Below are 23,720 nucleotides of genomic sequence, written 5' to 3'. Positions count from 1 at the left end.
TACAGAGCCAACAGGTCTGTAGATGATGCAGTAAACATGGCCCTTCACTACATCCTCCAGCACCTGGACTCCCCAGGAACCTACACCAGGATCCTGTTTGTGGATTTCAGCTCTGCTTTTAACACCATCATCCCGGCCGTGCTGCAGGACAAGCTCTCCCAGCTGAACGTGCCTGACTCCACCTGCAGGTGGATCACAGACTTCCTGACGGACAGGAAGCAGCACGTGAAGCTGGGCAAACATGTCTCTGATTCCAGGACCATCAGCACCGGTTCCCCTCAAGGCTGCGTTCTTTCCCCCCTTCTCTTCTCCCTGTATACCAACAGCTGCACCTCCAGTCACCAGTCTGTCAAGCTCCTGAAGTTTGCGGATGACACCACCCTCATTGGGCTCATCTCTGGTGGGGATGAGTCCGCCTACAGGTGGGAGATTGACCATCTGGTGACCTGGTGCAGCCAGAATAGGAGCTCAATGCTCAGAAGACAGTGGAGATGGTAGCGGATTTTAGAAAGAGCACAGCCCCACCCTCCCCCATCATCCTGAGTGACTCTCCCGTCACCACTGTGGACTCCTTCCACTTCCTGGGCACCATCATCTCCCAGGACCTCAAGTAGGAACTGAACATCACCTCCCTCACCAAGAAGGCCCAGCAGAGGATGTACTTCCTGCGGCAACTGAAGAAGTTCAGCCTGCCAAAGACAATGATGGTGCACTTCTACACCGCCATCATTGAGTCCATCCTCACCTCCTCCATCACCATCTGGTACGCTGCTGCCACTGCCAGGGACAAGGGCAGGCTGCAGCGCATCATTCGCTCTGCAGAGAAGGCGACTGGCTGCAATCTTCCTTCTTTTCTGGACCTGTACGCCTCCAGGACTGTGAGGCGAGCAGGAAAGATTGCAGATGACTCCTCCCACCCCGGAGACAAACTGTTTCAGACTCTCCCCTCTGGCAGGAGGCTGGCATCCATCAGGACCAAAACCTCTCTCCACAAAAACAGCTTCTTCCTTCCTGCAACTAGCCTCATTAACAAGGCCCGGGTCCCCCACTGACACTCCCCCCTTGCAAATGTCTCTGCACATGTAAATAATGTTTCATCTCGTGTCCGGCACAGACCTGGTCTCACATATTTTTTGTTGATTGTTGATCTTTGTTGCTGTATATTTTTATGTTGTCAGTTTATATATTTATATGTACACAATATTCTCTTCCGTTGCGTGACTGACCCAGAATAACACACATGTATATATCTGTAACATTGTTCTTCCATTCCATATTTATATATTTCTACATTTATTTATGTTGACTGTATGTTTGTCTACATGTAGCACCTTATCACCACAGCAAACTCTTCGTATGTGTAAAACACTATTTGGCAATAAAGCTCCTTCTGATTCTGATTTCATGTATACCACAGATGAAAGAGCCACATCACAAGTATATGATGTTGGGAACGTGTAATACCAGAGAATATTTCCGGCCTCCAAAGAAAAAGTTCCATGGAGCCATAGAAGTCGTAAATTTTAAATGAGAAATTTTCAAGTTCCGAGGTGTCTGGAACGCGGCATTATGCTGTACTCTGCGACCCGTACCATTACAGCACAAAATGCATTATGGTGCTGTAGTGTGAAGCAGTACAGGTACATGGAACTGACATACCATGAGCCTCAATCACCATTGTTTCCTCCTTAATATGTACAAAAAACAAACAAACAGCCCCCAGAGAACGGACGAATGCCAACTAGCGCTAGATGTGACGTAACATCTGGGATCATTAATCTTCGTGCCTCCAAAATTTACATACACCATGCCACCTTCCAGAGAAGCGGCCATACCTGCTCATAGAGCTAGAGCTAGTGGTTGATCAGTGTGTCTCACACAAAGTGCTTTTACAGTTCTGAAGGAAAGGTCAATATTTTCTGGTTTTCCCTCCTCAGGCTGCTCTGCCAGAAGTGATTTATGAAGTTTTCTGATGGACAGATAGCTTTACTTGTTGCTAACGATAGCTGCTGTTATAAGATGGCTCTTAACCAGCAGTCCACAGCTTCTCTGTTAATGTCAGAGGTGTAAACACTAGACCCTGACCAATATGGGCTTTTGGGGCTGATGCAGATATTAAAGTGAAAAAGAGCCAATTTATGAGCAGATATTTTGAAATTTATTTGGATAGTAGATCCCTTTCTGTATAAACTACACTTCAAACAGGCAGATATTGAAAGCTGCTCTGTATGTGGGCCATAATACCTTTTCCTAAATGGATTATGTTAATAAAATAGATTATAGTCTCAACAACTTAACATGTAAATATTTGCACATCAAAAAATATTTGCTGCTAAAAGTTGCACCTTTTTCAGCAAACAGAGAGAGTGAGAGAATTAGCATGTATATTTTACCTTACACATAATCTGCTGTAATGACTACTTTCAATGTAGCATATTCTAGTTTATTGTTTTACCAGCACTCTTAATTCTATCCAAAGCTACCACAAATCATTTCTCAAACACCATCTGGCTCTACAACATGCAGTCTACGATACAGTGGCTGTTGAATTCATCTATAATCAATAGGCAATAAGGGCCCGTCTTCCACAGATTCTTGCTGGAGGACCTGATGACACTTGTTGCCATAGATACCAATACATCAATGGGCTGAACGGAGCACACAGCTTCGTCCTGTTATCAACTGGACTAAACTCAAAATACTCCCAAATGGGGGCAGAGGCATTTTTCTTGTTTACTAGTCCTGTAGTGTTATCCACCACTCACTGTCACTGACGAGTCGCTCCTTTTGGTGAGCATAGTGAGTGTGTGGCTGAGCAAGTAAGAGCGAGCAGCAGGTGAAGTAAATGTAGTTTGTCAGTCAATAAAGGCTGCAGCTAAAGCCCCTGCATGTATTGTTTACCAGCTGCTGGAAAAGTGAAGGTTTTCACCTTGTTGACAATCCATCACCTCAATATAGCATCTCTGTGTCAGTTTAATAAAAAGAGCAGTGTCTGTATTTATGAGGGTGTTAAAAGTCATACTGTCAGCATTTCTAAAAACCCTGGTATACAGTACTACCTAATACCCAAGCTTAGTGTTCATGATGTGGATAAAATTATCTGTCACAGTACATACACAGGTGCATCTCCAGATTTTTGAATATTGTGGAAAAGTTAATATTTTCCTGTATTTTAAGTCAAAACGTGAAACTTCATGCCGTCTCTGGTTCAGGAGTGGCTTGACACTAGGAATGTGACATTTGTAGCTCATTTCCTGCACTCATCTGTGTCTGCTGACTCCAGCCTCAATCCACTCCTTGTGAAGCACCCCCAAGTTCTTGAATGGGCTTTGCTTGACAATCCTCTCAAGGCTCCTGTCATCCCTGTTGCTTGTGCACCTTTTCCTAGCACACTTTAACCTTCCAGACAACTTTCCATGAACATGCTTTGATCCAGCACTCTGTGAACAGCCAGCCTGCCCAGCAGCACCGTCTGTGGCTTACCCTCCTTGTGGACGGTGTCAATGAGTGTCTTCTGGACAACTGTCAACTCAGAAGTCTTCCCCATGACTGTGGTTGTGTACCGAACCAGACTGAGCGATTGAAGGCTCTTCTCATTTCTGTATTAGATGTTCTTTATTGTAATATTCTAATATTTTGAAATGTGGAGTTTTGATTTCCATGAGCTGCAAGTTGCTACAAGCTGTAATCATCAAGATTAAAAATGCCTGAAATATTTCACTTTAAGTGTAATATCTCTGATTACTATATCTGAAATTATATTGCCTCATGAAATAAAATGTATCATCATCAGAAAACAAGACTATACTAGATTTACAAAAACTTTGCTGTCTCTGATGCCCGACCTCCCTCTCGCTCCTCTCCCACTTGACTCCTCTCCTGCCCCCACCTGAACCCGACGTTTCTTTGTCATCCCTGGAGTCAGAGTCTTGGTCGGAGCCGCTGTAAAACACCTGTGTATTGTATTCCATGTTGTCAGACTGGCCTCCATCGGTGTCGGAGGCTGTGTTTGATCCCAGCCCAGCTGTTGAGCCTGTTTCTGTTGCCCACTCGACCGCTTCCTGTTCTGGTGCCCATCCAAAACTCAATCAGCTAATTTGACTGCTAACTAAGCTGAACTGGGCTAACTTTGGAAAATCTTTAGTTTGGCAATATATGAAAAAAGAAAACATATGCATGGGGAAAGATGTGTGTGTGTCTGTGTGTGTGTTGCGTACCTTGGTATGTTATCATCGACAGTTGCACAGCCGTAGAGAAATACAATGACTCCTACAATAGCTGCAGGGATCAGCATCTGTGTGTAGACTCCTAACCAGGCAAAATACAGTCCAACCTTCTCCCCGAAATACTTCCTGGGGAGGAGATACGAGAGGCATCAATTGGTCACTTTCACATTAACTATTATACCGTACCACGTGAACATTAATAACTTACCCATAACAAATTAGATCATGGTCAATATGATTAGGTAATGTTTGCCAATATTAAAGCCACATTTTGTTAAGCATTGTAGATGTTGGAAATAATTTCCCTGTCAGACTCATTCCTCAATTCATTCATTCAACTCTTCCTCCACCAACTGCTTAAATCCACTTTCTGTAGCAATCTTGCAAACAAGATAATTGAGTGACATTTATGAAACCGCTGATTTGATAATTTGATGATAATGCATCCTCTTGTTCATTATGTTTTTTGATATAACATTTATTTAACAGGCCTCGAAGGAAAAGCAAGATGTTTCTAAAGAATATCCCAATTTCACCACTTGCTGAATGTGAGGCTTAAATGAGAGAGAATCATCATTTATAATTCTAAGATACTTGTACTGAGATACAGACTCAGTCTCAGAGCCTGAAAAGTGATGATAGATAGAAGGTTCAGAGGCTTTGATTACGCATCATCAAGAGTTTTGTCAGCATCCAAAGTTTTAAGTCACACAGGGTATTAATAACAACTTGCTGTTATACAGCATTTAAATCAAGTAGCTGACAAAGAGCCTGGGGTCTCATTTATAAAACTGTGCGTAGAAACCTCACTAAAAGTGTATATGCCCCAAAAGCCAAAACTAGCGTACGCCAAAAAATATTCAGACTTGTAAAAATGTGCGTACGCACACTTGTAAGCAAGTTCCCTTTATAAATCACAATTAACTTAAAATGAGGCACAAATTTGACATGAGGGAGCTCCATATCCGACCCTTCAAACGCCCATAATTGCCTATAAATGGTCAGTGAAACGCCCCTCATTAATATTAATACGTACTGACTGCAGGAAGAAAAGGAGGCAAACTCTGAAAGAAAAGCTACAAAACATAATTTAACTCAGTGTGACACTGACGTTCCTTTTGGTGAAACTGAAGCATGTTGTACGGTGGGTACAAAACGCACTTTCACACAGCGGTTGTGCACCGGAGGAAAGGGGTCACACCTTTATAACTGATCTGTAGGAACGGGCATCCCTCCTGAGTAGTGACGTCACTGGCTGGAGGGGGACACACAGACGGGATGACCCAGGTACTAATTTGGATTTCCCCATATGAAAATCAGAATCAGAAATACTTTATTGATCCCCGAGGGGAAATTCTTTGTCACAATTGCACACTTGTCAAGGTAGTATATAAATATAAGAGTATAAATATAAAATATAAACACAAATATAAAAGGAGTGTGGGTATGTACAATATTTACATTATTAAGAATTATTATGGTGAACCAAAAAGTACTAGTGAATGAATAGCAGCAGAGAATATTGCACATTAATTATTAAACAGGTAATATTGGACAGAAAATAGATAATGAGGTGTCAGACACTTAAAGGGAGGAGTTATAAAGTTTGATGGCCACAGGCAGGAATGACTTCCTGTGGCGCTCTGGGGTGCATTTTGGAGGAATGAGTCTCACACTGAAAGTGCTCCTGTGTTTGAGCAGCATGTCATGGAGTGGGTGGGAGACATTGTCCAAGATGATGTGTAGAGTGGAGTCTGGAAAAGAGATTAAACCAAATGCATTCCACTTGTGTTTAAACATTTAGCCCATTTAGGCTACACAAACAGTCCACTCACTTAATGAGGCTGCTGATGAGTTAAAAGGAATATGACTTTTTATATGACACACACTGAAAGATTTCTTTTATAAAATAGTGTTATATTGTCCCTAATGCCAAGCAGCGCATCACATCCACACGCTGGCGCATAGCGTTAGCCTCGAAAAGGCATCGAACATCAGATTACAATAGGGGATTTGAAACTATGCACTCGCATCTGCTGGACTGACGCACTGAAAACGGCATCAATTTAAATGTAATTTGTTCTCCTGTTCACCTTATTTACGAGAATAAATTTCACTGCATGCAAGTATTAAGATCATTCCGAATTAAACTGTACAACATATTTGAGGCGTTCTTTTCATGAAACAGATATCTCCGTCTGTGTTTATTATCCTAAATCTGGATCTTTTTGTGCGCTGCAAATGATCTTAAATTGTGTGTGTGTTTTTTTGCACACTTCAGGGAAAGTCAATCAAACAGGTGTTTTTTATTCAGAAAGGCTTTTATACTCAGAGGTAATATTCCGATTTATTTTATACAATAGTAGGTCTATTCATTTCAAACAGTTTCATCCTTCTGCCATGTGAGTCGCCGTTTGTCATTTCTCCTCTTTATGTGCGTATGCATGGTTCAGAGTTTACTTACACATTTTCCCATCAAGTTTGTTTTTTATAGATCACAACCTTTGCTTGGGAAGTGGCGTACGCACGTTTCCAGCCCTGTTTTGTACGTACACACTGTTTATAAATGAGACCCCTGGTTTGGTGTAAACGCAGAGCAGTATATGACAGTATTGTCACCATAAAAGTGAACTTTTGCATTTGAAACATTTTGGCAGATACTGTGTACACACACACTAATATATATAAAATAAATTGTAGTGATCCCAGTACAGATCCCTGGGGCATGCCCTAGGATACACTAAGTGAGGTGGAAGTGATAACCTGTGTCTGTAACACTGAGATCTGCCTGATACATAATTTCCAAACCAATAGACAGGCCGTTCTGATCATGCTATACTGATACGTTTTTGCTTTAATATAGAATGATCCACAGTAAAATAAATCAATGAAAAGGGCTGCAATATGTGCTTGTTATTCAAGGTCCATGTGTAACTTGTTACATCAGAGCTACAGTCCCTGACCACAGTGGGTTTGCAAATGACTATTGCTTCTGTAAAACAGCATCAGTGGAGAATTCATCTGCTTGTGAGAGTCCTCATCGGTCTTTCTTGTCTGCAGGCTGGTGAAGGCAGTGAAAGCACAAGCAGATATATGAGGTCTGGAAATGTGTCTGAAATTCACCTGATGACTGTGGCAAGAGCACTGCTATGGATCTCACCTGATGAGTCCGATAGGCTGATACTTATAGAAGACACTGTAGCTGGCCCACTCCTCGTACAGCAGCTGTGAAGAGACGCATGAGTCGATTATATTATACATTACAGTTGAGTTTGCTGTTGATGCTGTTTGCTGTTAGGGAAACTAAACATGTCCTCCATGTTTACCTGTTTGTCTTGATAAATTCAGTATGACATATATATTCTCTAACAGAAAAATTATGTTTATATCCCCTTAATACTTTCAGTTCCTTTCACTTGCAGGGGGGGTTGATATGATGACTGTGCAGAGGAGAGAGACCTGATTGACTGATGAGGCATTTTCGTAAACAACCAAGATGGCTGCCACTGATGTGAAAAGTTCTGCTGAATCCGCAATCATTAAATGAAGTGGACAGTATACTTTATCTAAAAGAAGAACAAACAACTGCACTTAAAGCTTTTGTAGATAAGAAGTCTGTCAACGTCCTAATACATTAAAGATATATACGCAAATATACATGCCATAATATTTGCATATGCGTTAAATAATAAATCCACTGATGAAGCATCACAATAATGTATTCTTGTGCTAAGCTTGTGAGATCACAACACAAATCCAAAGGAGGAGCTGGGTTACATCAATTCAACCAAAAACAAACCTGCAGCCTGGACAACATATCACCATTTATTTTAAAGAGAGACCATGGTCCAATCAAACAGAGATTTCTGTCAGGTCTTTTTATGGGCAGACAATCATTATAAACATTGACATTAAATATATGCCTCCCTTATTCTCACTGGTCTACAGACCTTTTCAACGACAGACATTTTAACTTGTCAAAGAAAAGCAAAGGTGAAAGTAATGACATTAACGATGATTGTTACACTGAAGTATCTCAGTAAGCCATGTAAGAGTTTATTATTATTTTTGTTTAATTATGAAATGGCGCTCAGCCAGATATGGCCTTATACGCTAATAGCTATTATAAAAGTGATATGACAATATGAATGTAGACTATGTAAATAAATGCCATGTACTACTACAACTACACTAAAGCTATGCAGATTCACTGAATGTTGTTGACAGACTGACAGACGCTATTTCTGTTATTAATATTAAGGCATATAGAGTTACTGGTTGTTCTGTAAATTATTTCTATGTAAACAGTCTACATAGACTGTTAATGTGTAGGCTATTGTTTGTGCTACACTGAGTGACTAGCCTACAGCACTAACGGTTATCTAAGAATGTTAAATACTATTAAAATATGTACAAAGCTAACTTTGAAAAGTGACATTACAGTTCACAGTTAAACATATACTTTGTACAGTATATTGAAACAAAAAGAAATGTTTGGAACAAAAAGGAGGATGAATTTCAGCATTATAATATGGTAATTACCAATTTTACTTCCAAGAACTGGAATTGTTAGGTTAGGCTATATATAATATTACTAAGGCATGTTAATGCGTTATCTCGTACGCCGGCAATTATTTTATTTCAAGTTAATGTGTTAGTATTATTATTTTGAAAGTCCGTCGCTCACAGGCTCTGAATACACAGACAGAACATGGGTCACAGGAGGGGCGGGATGTTGATCAGCCTGCAAATCAGCCACCCAAACAAGCAGTGGAGGGAGGCTTCAGCAGACTAGGCTGGATGTAGCGTGTGGGAGAAGCAGATAAACAAAAGCAAGACAAGAGATCAAATGCCACAACGAAGTGGAGAGCTACACGCTGCATGCTGATCAGTATTGGGGAAGATGTCGTCCTTTGGAACGTTCTTAAAATCACAGCGTAGTCGCTTGGCCCCGCAGGATTGCTCTTTGCTCCAGCGATCAGACGGGGAGACAAGCGCTCCGCGAGTAAACGGCAGGCGCTCTATGGGTAGTAACCACGGCAACGCTTCTGTGCGCTACACAGCTGTAGCCTATTTAACCTAAATTAAAATTATAGGCTACATAGCTTTACCTGATGGGCCTTCGTGTAGTTTTGCGGGGATGCTCTGCCATGTGAATTCCCTCCTGTTGGTGTCCTATTTAGTAAACAGTAAGAGATTCTGGAAACTCCTAAACAGCGAGGATCAGTCTCTCTTCTAATGATTTGTGCTGCGTGTTGTGTACAAAAAGTTCAAGACAATTCAACTTGGGCAGGGCGGGCGTGTGCGTGAGGCGACCACTTCACCTCACTCTAACAGGGACTCTTGCTACTGAGCACTGACTGTTCCTGCTGCTCCCTGATAAAAGAAAAATGGTTCTGCTGTTGAGAAAAAAAAAAACTACAGAAAACAGATTTATATATGTTAACCTGTTGCTCAGAAGGTGCCTGTTTTGATGTTCTGATCGTGGTTTTGGACTCTAACTTGTTTTAACAAGCTAGATAAAAGGTAATGCTCTGGCAGCAGCAAGCAGAAACATTTTGTCTGCCAGTTTACGGAGAAATGCACTGAAACTAATGGGGAGGAAGTTTATCATGCAGCAGGACAATGAGCCAAAGCACACTGCCAACTAAACAAAGGACTTCATCAGGGGAAAAAGTGGAAGGTTTTAGACTGGCCAAGTCAGTCACCTGACCGTAACCCAATAGAGCTGCATTTCACCTCCTTAAGAGGAGACTGAAGGGAGAAACACCCTGAAGCAAACAAGAACTGAAAGAAGCTGCGGTAAAAGCCTGGAATAGCATCACAAATGAAGAATGCAACAGTTTGGTGATGTCAATGCGTCGCAGGCAGTCATTGCAAGCAATGGTTATGCCACCAAATGTTAAATGTTATTACTAATTATTTGTTCCATTACTTTTGCTCACCTAAGAATGCTGTGGTCTAATACAAACTGTGATATGTCCTGAGTTGTTCTATACCAGGAAATGGCAGCTGAAATTCTGAACTCTTGTCTCATCCTCATCTTTTGATCTTAAACCCAAATGTCTTCAGTGAACAACAAAATCAAAGAATTTGCCTTACTGTTCCAATACTTTTGGAGGGGACTGTACATTGGCTCAATTGTTGAGTGTCTCTGTGATCATATAACAATCATGATCCCATATGCATCCAGGAATTGAGCAATTCAAAGCAAACTACGGGGCAGGAAAGGGGGCACCTCTTTCCAATCTTTGCCTGAGAAAGGCCCACAGTCCTGGACTTTGAAAACCCTTGATAGAGAGCGAACAATGACACAGCAAAAAACGTAAAACAACGTTACCTAAGCTGTGGGTTAGCATACTGTCATTACATTTGCAGCTGCAAAGCTAACATGAAGCTAACATGCAGAGAGGATGAGGCTGTCCCAGAGCAGCACAGCAGCTCCAGACAGCAATATTCACAACTCTCCTGCGACTATAGCTAACATCACAACATGTTTTACTGAACTAGAAAGTAAGCTGAATGTCTGTGGGCAAGTCATTTAACGTTACTGACACACACATCATGGCTGGAACGGCTGTGTTGCGTGAGGGGGTAGTGGGCCACTTTGTTTGTTTCCTATTTACAGAGCCAGGGCTGAAGACAAACACTGATTATTTTTTTCAGTGCACACAGAGAGCAAGAGATATTTGCTAAATTTGACAAAAAGATGTGTATTGGATTAGAATCACTTAACCCAAATTTAATTCTAGTGTACTATAATTTATAATGTTACGTGATAAATTGAAGACAAGAATGAATGAGTGTGTTCTTGGAACTCTGACCAAATGCTCATGATGAATAAAACAACACTCGTGTGTGCTCCTCAGTGTGATTTAGTATGATGTGGTCAAATATATTCATATGCAAATTACTGCTGTATAATACAGTTTTGCAATCATCTAACAGCTGTGTTTGTGTTTACGCTCTGTTCCTACTGCTTGTAGGCAAAAAGCACATAAATCACTGTGAAACTGTGGAACATTGTCACACGATCACACACTCACATTCACAGGCAGGCCCAGACGAGTGTTCAGATTGGAGATCACAGCACATTGAGCCCGCAAGAGAAAATGACACTTCACGTTCAACCTGGAATCTCAATACTTACTACAGCCGAGGAAACCCTACTTCTTATTTATATTATATATATAAAAAAAAAAAATAATCACACACACACACACACACACACACACACACACACACACAGTTGCTGTGGAGGCTCTTGAAAGCATCAAGCTAAAGCTTTTCTGATGCTTGAACAACAGAGGGGGAATTATTAGGCTGTTGCCTTAGTGACACACAGCCTACAGTATAATTATGGAGATTGTTAGCAGGGGAGGAGATGACTTCAGACTCAGCATGAGCTCTTATTTTCTTTCAAATTACCTGGTTAATTTTATTCATGTACAGTAGGAGGCAAATGCTCAGAAATGTTAGCATGGTAGTCTGTCATGCGTTGTTACTCATTTAAAAAAAAAAAGCGTAATGGTACGACTGACTGAGAAGCATGTTTCAGTCACGTATTAATATTGTTTTGCTGTGTTATATTCAGGACAAAGAAGAGGATAAGCCCTCCAAAACCCAACTTTTTACAGATTAATTGTATAATTGAGAAAAATTAATTGATTTAATTAATTAAACAATTTGAGTGCTTTTTGCTTCCTTAATTTGATCGGTTCCTGATTAAAAAAAAACAAGAAAAATTGTTGGGAGTGAAACATTTGGTCATTTTTATAGTGATGGGAAGGTGGTGCAGTTTTACATTATGTGACATGTTTGTGAATCATTTATGCAAATTTACATTTTTAAATTACATTTTGGAGAAGAAAAATTTCTGTTTGATTAAATGATTTCATTTTAATATTGGCAGCCCTGGACTTCCACTGTTAGCTTGCTAATCTGTACTGGTTTATTTGTCATTATCAGAAAAAAAGTGCTCATTAAATGGAAATAAACTCTCTAAACATAGAAACTCTTCACCTCCTTAAAGCAAATATAGAGGCAAGACGTTTGAGCCTCCTAAAGCTTTCTAAATAAACTTTAATTTTACATAAATCATTTCAAACGCTTGGCTCCAGACCAGAAGTAAAGGCAGAAATTAGCCCAGTAGACAGAGGATGCAACAAAAAAAAAACAATCTGAAGAAACTTTATCTTACCACAAAGAAGCTCACCGGCAAATTCAAACAATATCAAGTACACATTAAGGACAAAAGCAATCCTCACAACCAAGAGAGATCAATTTCTTTCATTCTGTTGGATTGGAAAGATGGCATAATTGTAAAAAACCCAAAGAAAGGATCATTGGCAAAAAAACACCAAGGAATACTACTACTTTCAACACCAGGGAAGGTGCTAAACCACTACTCACTACTGCAAAGGCTTCAGAAAGCGATTGATTTAAGACTGAGGGAAAACCAGGCTAGCTTCAGAAATGGTAGATCTTGTGCAGATTTTGCTGATGGCATAGCACTACCTTCACATTCTCACCAACAGATGCAGGACAAGTCACACAAAATAGAAAGAACTGCTGCTACAATTAGGCTCAAAATCAAAACATCAAAAACAAAAGTCATGAGAATCAATAACAAGAACAATGCACCTATAATCCAATTTAAGAAGGTAGACGGCTTTACATAACTTGGGAGCATAATTACTGTGGATGGAGGAAGAGGTCAAAACCAGAATAGAAAAGGCAAGAACAGCTTTCAACATCCTAAATATCTTCTGTTAAACAAAAAAAACTAGCACTTAAAACCAAACAGAACGTCAAATCCATTTTGTTGTTCAGATCTAAAAAATGGAAAATTACCACCAACATACTCAACAAACTACAGACATTCATCAACCGCAGCCTTCAACTCCTCCTATGAGTCTACTGGCCAGACACCTAAACCAACCTATGGGAGCGCACCAAGCAAGAACCCATATGTTTCACTTTTTGTGTGCATCTCTTGCCACAAAACAAAATCTATTTTCTAGGAACTTGTGAAGTACAGGGATGCCAGTACTATTTAAAATGGCCAAAATGAAAATAAGAATGAAATCGGAACTGACAAATACATTTCAGTGTACCCTAAAGACCGACTCATGAGACACCTGGACAAGATAGACATGCATGTGTTTTTACAGTGATTGAATGAATGTAAAATGGACTTTGAATATGAAAATGAAATTTGAATTATGTTCTGATTATAGTTCATTTACATTTTTATTGTAATTTTTGTGATAGAGATCTCCCCGGGCCTCTTTTGAGAAATCTGACTAAATCTATGCCATCAAAACCCCTGGACAGGATATAACACGTCAGTGGCTGAAAAGCACCAATCAGAGGACACCTTTCCACTGCTCTGGTTTCTAGCCAAGGTTGGTGAATTTGTAAAAAAAAAATTTGTTTGGACAGATTTTGAATGAGTATTTGTAAATTGGAAGTGTTGGTGTGGTGGCATCTGATCCAATTTATTGACTGGTGGACTGTCTTTACCTACCTTCCTGTCGTTAGATTCTGCATTCACGCCATCAATGTCTCCCTGTAACATACACACACACACACACACGTACACAAAAACCCACACACGCAAATATTACAATTTGTTCATCATGAATGTAATGATGCATGTAATTTACAACATTACTTTATGAGTTGTAATATGTCAGAAACCTGAAATTCTAGTCGCAAATAGGACCAATTACACAAGAAGCAGATGCTTTGATGATTTTCATATTTGAAAACCCGCTGAAAGTGTGAGGGTGATACTTACATCATGCAGAGGATAAGCAGATGTATAGACACCATTGGCTAGCAGACTGGTGATCCCTGTGAAAAGGTGTATTTAACAGGATTATAATCCGGAAGCACACACACACACACACACACACACACGTCTAAATCTTAGAAGAGCAGCTCTGGAAAAAAAAGAGTTAAAAGGTACAATGTGTAAGAATTGAGACTACTCTCCACATGTCGAATTCATACTCCATAATAAATAGGAGGCAGCTTGGTCAGTTAGCTGTGCAGCTATTTAAAAAGATGTGCGTGCGAGATGCGTGGTGGGGCTTTTCAGCCTCTTATGGCCTGAAATGAGTATTACAACAATAAGCGCTTAAACAATTAAATATGTGACCTAATTTGTGATTAACTAGAATTAGCCTAAGCCTAAACACAAACAGCGCTACTGTTAGCTCCACTGGTGGCGCTATAATTTCAGTGTTGTAGGGTAATGTGAAAATTCTGAGATGTTGGCTGAATTACTCTGAGTAAGATTGAATGAAATTCTGATGATGAGATGGAACCTGACATGGAACAAAAATCCGGGGACAGACTGATTACAGGACATGTCATTTATTGATCATACACACATTTGGAGGAGATCAAATGGAGATGAACTGCTAGAGACTCTACAGCATCAATAACACCAATAGGTGGGCGAAACAGCTCAGCGCATCTGGGCCTGTTTTAACATGTACTGTAAAATTTACAGTATAATGGTTTTGCAGGCAATGTATTTTGAGTGACTGTGTGTGACCATGTTGGCTCCTGAAGAACCGTAAAACAAAAGTTAAAACTTGACCAAGATAAATACATTTTGGTACATCAAACCCTGAAGTATTTTAATGTGTGTTTTCTGTACGTTTATGTTACACACTATTTCTGTGTGTGCGCTCACTGTGCATCATACTGATTAGAGTAAAATAAATAGTTCATTTACAGCATAAAAAACACCACTGATGTTGTTAGATCTATGTAAAAAAAACCAAACACTGCATTTTGATTTATCCCTTACCCATGGAGTATTTAGCTCTGGTGCATCTTGTCCTCTTCAGTACCTCATAGACCTGACGATACAACACCGCATTAGAAACTCATATTTAAATATGCAGGTTCCATTTTTAAAACATGAGAATGTAGGTGAGGAGGAGCAGCAGAATTTTTAATCGTATAATAGACCAGGTTAAAATTGTTAGAGGGAGAAAGAAGAAGGCAAAGTGCTGAGTTTCGTATGTCTGTCCTCAGAGAAGCTGTTGATCAGCTCAGTGTAAAACAAAGAGCCCTCCACAGAGCTGTATTGATGAGAGCTGGATATCAGCTGGGAGCCAGCAACTGCTGTGATTGAGGCGCTCCATCCAATAATGAGAAGTAATACACATTACCCAGTCATTAGTCAAGCACTGCAAAGTGCTGTGAGGGTGTATGTGGGTATGCCAGCACACCACATGTATTTGTTTTTCATAGAAGCCCCTCCCTCACGGAGTCATGCATGCAAGCAAGGGGTCTTATTGGAAAGAAGTGCATATCAGGGAGCGCAGGGTGACAGGTCAGTGTTGTTAGATCTATGAAGAAAAACACATTCTCTATTCTAAAGGAGGGGACACATGCTGTCGCTGCGCTGAATTAACACAGTTTCTTTTATCTGGCGATCTTAAGTGACCTCCTGACCGCACTAATACTTACTATTGAGTTCCTGGTCTTGCTGTCAAAGAACTTGTCCCTGTCAGACAGATCAAATCTGGCAACAAAGAACAAAACAGGTCTAGTTTTAGTTGCAGAGTACAGACTGATGGTAGCATATTTCTAAATAAGCTTTTTATTTCTTTCTTCTTTTTTTTTTTTTTTTTTTAATTTATAGCGGAAATAATAACAAATGACATCAGCAGACTACATACAGTACCTCGGTAGTTCTATGGTGCAGACTACTATTGTTAATCTAATGCTAAAGGGGCTTTAGCACACAATGAAGCTGCACTAGCAGATTTTTTTTTTGTGAGCATTGATGAGATTTCCATGAGACAATCACAAAGAAGTCAGATGATGTACTGTATGTTCATGAACAAGTACTTCAAACCAGATGCTATGTCATTACGTTACAATACAGTGGTGTAGGCTGCATTTTCACATCATAATGATAATGACTGGAGGAGGCTGAAATAGCCAATTGATGGCTCCTGAAACTGATTGCTTACTGTGACCCTGCAACACAAATCCTGACTTCTGTTCATCTATCACCTCTGCCTATGCTCTCCCTCCCTACTCACTATTGTTTTAATCTTCACTCCTTATCTACTCTTTTATTCTCAGTGCGCTTTGCCTACATCCTATTTGATTTGCTACCTTATGATAGCAATAGGGGCTGACCTGTCATTGCTGTCTTCTAACTTGGGTCCTAGTTTAGCTTCTGGCCTGTTTACTAGCTTTGCTTCTAAAAATCCACAGATAATATAACATCTTTTACTGATACAATGGCATGTCCTGTAATGCTACAATTGGTATTACTAGTCCTATCATTATTATTATCATTATCATCATTTCTATAATTATCTGCACCATTATTCATACTCTCTCTCTCTCTCTCTCTCTCTCTCTCTCTCTCGTCATGAACGTCAAAAGAACAATATTGCCAAAGCTTCAAGGACAATACAAGAGAACAATTTAATTCATACAGTTCATTAATTAAAAAATAAATAAAAACAGTAAACGTGTGTGTATGCCATAGGTCAGTAGTATACAGAAGTAATTTAATGTTTAGGAGATCTCTCCCTCTCTCGCTTTCTCTCTCTCAAAAATGTGTTATTGAATTGGTTTAAGTGACAACAAATCAAATAGTAACAACAAAGGACAAATTAAAATAGACTGTAAAGCCCTTTGAGGCAAAGTTTTAAAAGATAATTTTCACGATTAATCAATTAGTTATTTGGTCCATAAAATGTCATAAAATGGTGAAAAATGTTGACCTTTCTCAAAGCCCAAGGCAACATTCACAAATGCCGTGTTTTGTCCACAACCCGACTATATTGAGTTTACTGTCATAGAAGACAAAAGAAGCCAGAAAATATTTACATTTGAGAAGAAATTTTTGAAAACAATTTTTACTTAAAAATGACTCAAAACAAATAATTAATAAATCGATTATCAAAATAGTTGCAGAATCATATAAACTAATTGATTAATAGACTAATCGCTGCAGCTTTATTAAACACCATGTCTGATAAAGCAAGATTGAATTGGTGTGGATTGAAAGCCACACTGTAATCTATAACAAGGCTTAATCTCAGGGAAATTGCTTGGAGTGTTTTCAAAACTGATGAAGATTAAGTGATGGAGAAGATGTGGAGGGAGATCTGCTAGCTGTTAGTCAGAGCTATAAATATAGCTGCCTACTGCCCACTCTGTCCTCTATACATCCCAGCAGGCTGACATTTATGCTAAGACGTTCTTCTTCTCTGATCACTGCTTTTGAAGGTGGTTTCATGTGTTGGGACTAAACAGCAAGCATCAGTAAAGTCATGACTTCTCTCTGTAGTTAATTCAATTAATGAGTCTAAATGCTTTATTTTTCTAGTTTCAAAATCCTCTAGCACAGGTTTAAGAACGTGTAGATTGCTTTTGTGATTCAGGCTAGCTGTGTTTGTTTCCTCGGGAGAAAAGGCTGAGGGATGGGAGCTTCAGCAGACTGCAGCAAGAGAAAGTCACGCTTCAGCCTTCCTGCCTTGCTCCAGTCAAACAGCTCGGTGGGCTTGTGTGGGGTGATTTGTTAGTCCAATTTACACCTCTGCAGTTGTTACTTCTCCATGCTGTCTCAATAATGAAAGCCCCTCTGTGGGTAAAAATGCCAATTCCACTTGGATGTGAAACAAAATGAAATATGGAGGATGGTGCTCTGATTTAAAAATGCAAAAGTTTAAGATTTTCTTCTTTCAGAAATCAAATTTGCCGGTTACCTAACTTGCCCCTGGCAAAACAGTCATCCTTAAGCAAGAGATCATGATTAAAAGGATCTCCAGCTGTTAGATGTAAGTTGTTTCAGTGTGATTGGAAATCTTACCAACTTGACATATCTCACTGCACCATGAGATTATTATTATTAGTTTAACTCATTTCTGGCCCTTCCTCTTCTCTGACTCTGAGCACACATCATTTGCTTAAAGCAACATTTATTTAACAGCGTGTTTAAATCCATGGATAGACAACCTGGTTAACATAAAACAATTTAGTCATCCATGTAGAGATTTCAAATGTGTGTTTCATAACATCCACATTCCTATCACAGAGTTGTTATGACCTACTATGTAAGCAAATAGTTGCCTATACCCGGGGCAACATTCACATTTACTTAAATTACTCTGCTCAGGTCTGCTCTCCACTCCTGAGAAAAAATGGCTCTTTAGCAGCTAAATGCGCCACTGTGTTCACCAGCTAGTTGCTAACATCGTCTGCCTACTGTTTGGTTTTGAGCAGGTAGCGTACATGGGTTTATCAGAGAAGAGTGCCAAAACCAAAATAATGAGCTAAAAGAGGCAAAAAAAAAACCCAAACAGAAACAAATAAAGACTTGTGACTTGGGCATGTAAGAGGGATGTGCATTGATCAATATGTTGATTGCAGGGTGTGATTGCGTCAATTCAGTGTAAAAGCTCTTTGGCATGCAGATATTCTTTTTACGGGACTAAGCAAAGGTGCACAAAGCCACACATGAAATATTACAGCCAGTTTGACTGTCTGTCTTTACAAATGAAAGCAGACAATCAGATGTTACTCACAGATGCTGCTTCTCTCGGGAGAAAGGGTGAGAGAGGGATTTGACGCTTTGTGGTCGGTTAGCGTCTACCTTTGGGTGGAGAGGAGCTGTGACTTTGTGAATGAACAGTCGGATCTTCTCCACCAGATTATTGCCTTGTTTGACTTCGTAAACCTGCAGAGAACGCAAAATAACTATATTTAGCTGGAAATTAGAGGACTCTGAATGCAGTTAATCCTATATAAAAACAGGTGGTCACATTGAGATCAGAATTTTGGTATTTAGATGTGACCAGAGGTCATAGGAAATTAGGGCTGGACAATAAAACAATAATAATCGCAATATAATTTTTTTTCAATAACAATATAACAAATGTTCAACAAATATTCTATAACTGTTTGATTTTATTTACTTAAATCATATACAAATTAGGACTTCATTTTTTTTTCTTAAGATGTTTTTTTGTTGAGGAAAAAGGACTGAAAAAAGCTTTTATTTAATTTTACTTGTGCATATTTGTTGACAAAGATTTTATCATAATTGTTATTAATTAATTAATTATTATAATTAACCATCAGGTTTCTACAACTTTCACTAAGGAGCAAAAATCAGCCTTTAAACTCGAAATAATAACAATTTGATACTTATCATGATAATTATCGATAACTTTTTATTGTGATATTTGTAACATTTTTGGCCATATTGTCCAGCCCTAGAAGAAATTTGTCTGTTTGTCTGTTCACAGTAAAGCCATGAGGCACTTTGGGAGCCCTGACAGGTTTTGTATATGGGCATTAACCAGGCTTCTCTTCTGTGCTCTTGAAAACAGCATACAGTTTGTTTTGTCAGCATTTAAAATAAGCTAATGTTTAATAAGAGAGATTCAAAAGCAGACTGTAGGTTCAAAATGGTTAGGAGGTTAAGAGAAGAGATATTGCTGTATATAGTGATTAGAAGAAGACGACCAAGACTTGACCCTTGCAGGACACCTTCACTAACCTCAAGAACACTTAACTTGGAACCACTAGAAGCTGCTCAAAAGAAATAAAGGCAAAGCTTATGAAAAGTTAATTGCATTGGGTTGGCAAATATGAATTAATTCCAGTCAAAGCAGGAGAGAACATCCGCAGTGTGCATGGAATTTCTTGTAGAGCGTGCAGAAGAGATCCCTATGCTACGGTAGGACACTTTTTATGTTGAGTAAGGGTGTTTGTGTGGCCTATTTAAAGACACCATAACTGTAGCACATCAATAAGACTACTATGGGATAGCAGCCGTGCTCTTCCCTCCACACAGGTGTGTCCGTAATTTGCTTAATGGTTTAAATCCTGGCTGCTGAGGTTGTTCTCAGTTGTTTGTCACCAGAAACATGGACAGTTACTTGGGACTCTAGGGTACGGTTCTGATGGTTATTCATGTATTTTGCATTCCAATTGGATTTCTATCACAACTGTAAGAGCCGTCATCACTAAATGGCGTCATTGTGTTATAACGCTAAATGAATGAAAGGGACAGAGCAACATTCATCTTCACACTTTTCACCGCTCAGCACTGCAGCTCTGAGAGCCAGTTCAGTCAGCCTCGGGGCCAGAAAAAGCTACAGTAAATAATCATTTGACAAAAAGGACAATTTGCTGATTGGGTACCTTTTTTGTCGGCATCTTGAGCTTCATGAACTCAGCCTCTCGACAGAGAACATTCCAAGGGGCATGGATCTTTAAGAAGCCGATTCCGGGGATCTTACTCTGAAATACAACCAAGGATTGGATATTTCAATACTATTCTCTGTGAACCCACTGCACAAACATTGTACAGTTCATGACTTATCAAAACGTATAAACCACCCCTATAAACAATACATTTTTGTTTGACATATGGAAATTCTAGCTGTGAGAGCGACATGTTGATTTTCTGTTAGATTTAAAGCTCTGCAGTCTGGTAGAGTCCCAGGAAAATCCTCTGCATCCACTTCAGCACAAACATGCGTCTTTGTTGCTGCATATGACATTTTCTCTGCAGCCTCTACGGTTATGTAAAACCACTCATACACTGCCAGACTCTCTTCACACCGTGCAGCTTGGCACACTGACCCGTCTGGATCCAGAAATACATAACAACCAATTCAAACTAGCTGACTTGCTGTACATATCACACAGATTTACAATGTATTTCAATATATAATGTTCAAACGGTGTTATTTGTTCTGTCTGCTGATTATAAGTAATAGCTGATAAAGTTAAAAATGTTGTGAAACAGGGTGGTTGCAGTAGAAACATGATACAACAAAAATAAATATTCTGTTAATAAGAATATGGCAAATGTGGTTTATATAAACTGGCAGCAACAGGAAATATAAGTATAAGTACAAATATAACAAATATAAAATGTAGTTCACACACTGTAAATAGGACAAGAAACTGTAACCCATTTCCATAATGTAATTTAACCATATGGAGGCTGAAGCGTGCCAAAGTTATTCAAGGACTTTCTGAGGGTAATTCTAATAGGGTAAAAATAAAACAATAAGATAAAATAGCAAACAAACAGTATAAACAGGCAGAAGTAAATAGTGCTACAGCTCAGATGTGCAACGCAGCAACAAAACCAGTACAATAAATATACATATATATTTTATATTCATTTTTAAAAAATCAGTATCAAAGAAAAGGACAAAAATATCAATGTGAAATCTGTATCTCTCTCTCTCTCTTCTCTCTCTCTCAACATCTACATGCTATATAGATAAATAATATATACACAGAAATAATAATAATTCATAGACATTTTTAGCACTTAGCTCTACAGCCTCTGTTACACACACACACATCACACTGAGTACCTTCTGTTACAGACTGTGCCCAGTATCACACACTGTGCCCTAACTTCAAGCTGGGCCCATATGTACAAAACAATGAACTATTCTCATCTTCTCTCATACAGCTTAACCCCTATTTATTAAATCAATCATGTCTCACTGAAAAACAATAGTAGAAGTAATCGTAAATTCAATGCTTGGTCAATGGTTGACACTCATGTCTGACGTTGATATTGAAAGTTAGCTGAAGCATGAGGTCATAAATAAAGATGACATCGCTTATTCTGTAGCAGTTGACCCCTCTTCTACAAAAAATGGAAATGTCATTCAAATCTATCTCACACACATGCAAATTCTCAGGATAACCAGTCCAGTCACTCTCAGATTCACCCCACCACATCAGTCACTTGACTAATATTAAACATTAATAATAAGAATAATGATAGGAACAACATCATTATTATTATGATAATAGTAGTACAAATGCCCCGTAATTAGGCTTAGACGTTGGATTTCTTCACATCCTAAAGTGGTGTGCATGGGGGTGTACTGACGGTGATAGTTTGCATTTAAAGCATTTGGAGGGTGGTGGTGTGTGTTTTTAGCTAAAAGCTTAAACTAAAAACACACACAAAACTCTAATGTAAGCTGCAAACATTAGACAAAAGCATATTCTCTCTTAATGTTAAAAGTAGAGGCTCACTGCTTGAAAATATAATATAATTATATGAGGGTAGAAAAAGGTTATATTAGAATGAAATAATTTCATTTACATTTTTCCTTTAATATAAGGACACGATCTAGACTGCAATACAAGAACAATGGTGTTTCTTTATTTTCATGTCTGCTACATAGATTATTAAATGGTGAGGGCTGGCTTGCCTGGGAGCAAAAGGTAAATTATCTAAACAGGGCACCACATTCAGCGCTAAAGTTTTCCTACGATGACTGGTCCCCCCCCCCCCTTCTCACCGCTTCGTCTTTTTCCAGCTCCAGCCCCATCTCCAGGAGGTTTTCTTCAAACTCCTCCCGCCTGAAGCGCTTGTCATCCTCATGATAGTCAGTCTGTTGCTCCTGGGCAGCGATCTCTGGGTCTTCCTTTGTCTGCAGATGGGCTCGGCTGTTTCTCATGCTCAGGCTGCGCCGAAGCCGTCGTATGAAGTTGTTGTCACCAAACCTGGACAACCGGCGTCGGATGCTGCTGGGCTTCTGGATGTGGTATGCCAGCACGTAGTCCACCTGCCGCCCATCAGAGAAGTATGGGCCTAACCGTGGATACAGGTTTTTCAATGGCTAGAAGCAAGACAGGCAAAGAGACAAAATATCCCAGATTAATGTAACATGCAGTGAGTTTTGGTGATCAGTATTGACCAGCAGTCACTTTATAAGTAAAAGCATTTTATAAGCATTCCACACAAAAACATGAAATATACAAGTCATACTGTACACAAATATTGACTATAAATTCATACTAACAGGGCACCACCCTGGAATCAGGGACGAATACCCAAATGTCAAACAGTCTCAAAATGATGGTTGCCCACCAAGATATGCTAATGTTTAAACACTATTTTACATTATTAAGGTTGATAGTGAAGGGTGAATCCGAGCAGTGACCATCACAACCAGCTGTTACTACAACACAATACACATTACAGCGAATGGTTCCAAGGGATAGCCTTAGGGCCAGAGTCCACCAAAGCGTTTACTTTCTGAAAACGCCTAGCAGGAGCGCTAGAGTGCGTTTTGGAGGTGCAGTGTTTTTTTTCGAGACGCTGTGGTTGCTATGATACATAATTTCCGTGGAGGCAATGTGTTGCAAGAAGGGTAGCCTACTTAATTTTAGTGAATGTAAAAATGTCACCACAAAGTACGTAGGCCTACTTGCTCTGGCCTTTGCTCTGCATGAAGAGAAGGCTGAAATATGAGAGCACAGACTGTCCGTACGTGGGTTCATGAGATTTTGCGGGCGAGGACGAGTAGGCACATCGCTTCATTCAAGATTGGATGTGCTCGGTGCGGTGTTTGTCCCGCCCCTCCTGCACTGTGATTGGACAGCTGGGTAAAAAGTGACAGTGACGAGCGCAGCGTTTTTCCCCAAAGTTGAACATTTTTCAACTCTCGG

At 39.6% G+C, this 23,720-nt stretch overlaps 2 protein-coding genes across 9 annotated transcripts in view; one reads left to right on the top strand and one right to left on the bottom strand.

Annotated features, from left to right (window-relative positions):
• The window catches only part of LOC123959228 (hatching enzyme 1.2-like), a 9,037-nt gene extending 5,024 nt beyond the window's left edge, over window positions 1-4,013 (top strand). Inside the window, exon 9 of the mRNA XM_046033177.1 lies at window positions 3,980-4,013. Coding sequence (XP_045889133.1) covers window positions 3,980-4,013 — 34 coding nt within the window. The remainder of the gene's footprint in view (window positions 1-3,979) is intronic.
• Window positions 1-23,720, bottom strand: part of ano1a (anoctamin 1, calcium activated chloride channel a) — a 79,410-nt gene that overhangs the window by 37,888 nt on the left and 17,802 nt on the right. For all 8 annotated transcript variants that reach the window (XR_006822181.1, XM_046032606.1, XM_046032605.1 and 5 more), the window contains exons 3-11: window positions 22,568-22,888; window positions 20,427-20,525; window positions 18,803-18,954; window positions 15,720-15,774; window positions 15,052-15,103; window positions 14,029-14,084; window positions 13,756-13,797; window positions 7,387-7,451; window positions 4,218-4,352 (exon numbers count right to left, since the gene is read on the bottom strand). Coding sequence is in view for 7 of the 8 variants with exons in the window: in XM_046032606.1 (XP_045888562.1) it covers window positions 4,218-4,352; window positions 7,387-7,451; window positions 13,756-13,797; window positions 14,029-14,084; window positions 15,052-15,103; window positions 15,720-15,774; window positions 18,803-18,954; window positions 20,427-20,525; window positions 22,568-22,888 (977 nt within the window). In the remaining variant the exon portion in view is untranslated. The remainder of the gene's footprint in view (window positions 1-4,217; window positions 4,353-7,386; window positions 7,452-13,755; window positions 13,798-14,028; window positions 14,085-15,051; window positions 15,104-15,719; window positions 15,775-18,802; window positions 18,955-20,426; window positions 20,526-22,567; window positions 22,889-23,720) is intronic.

Source organism: Micropterus dolomieu, linkage group LG20 (assembly GCF_021292245.1).
Source record: "Micropterus dolomieu isolate WLL.071019.BEF.003 ecotype Adirondacks linkage group LG20, ASM2129224v1, whole genome shotgun sequence".
NCBI classification, from domain to species: Eukaryota; Metazoa; Chordata; class Actinopteri; order Centrarchiformes; family Centrarchidae; genus Micropterus; species Micropterus dolomieu.
This window is presented reverse-complemented; position numbering and strand designations above follow the sequence as displayed.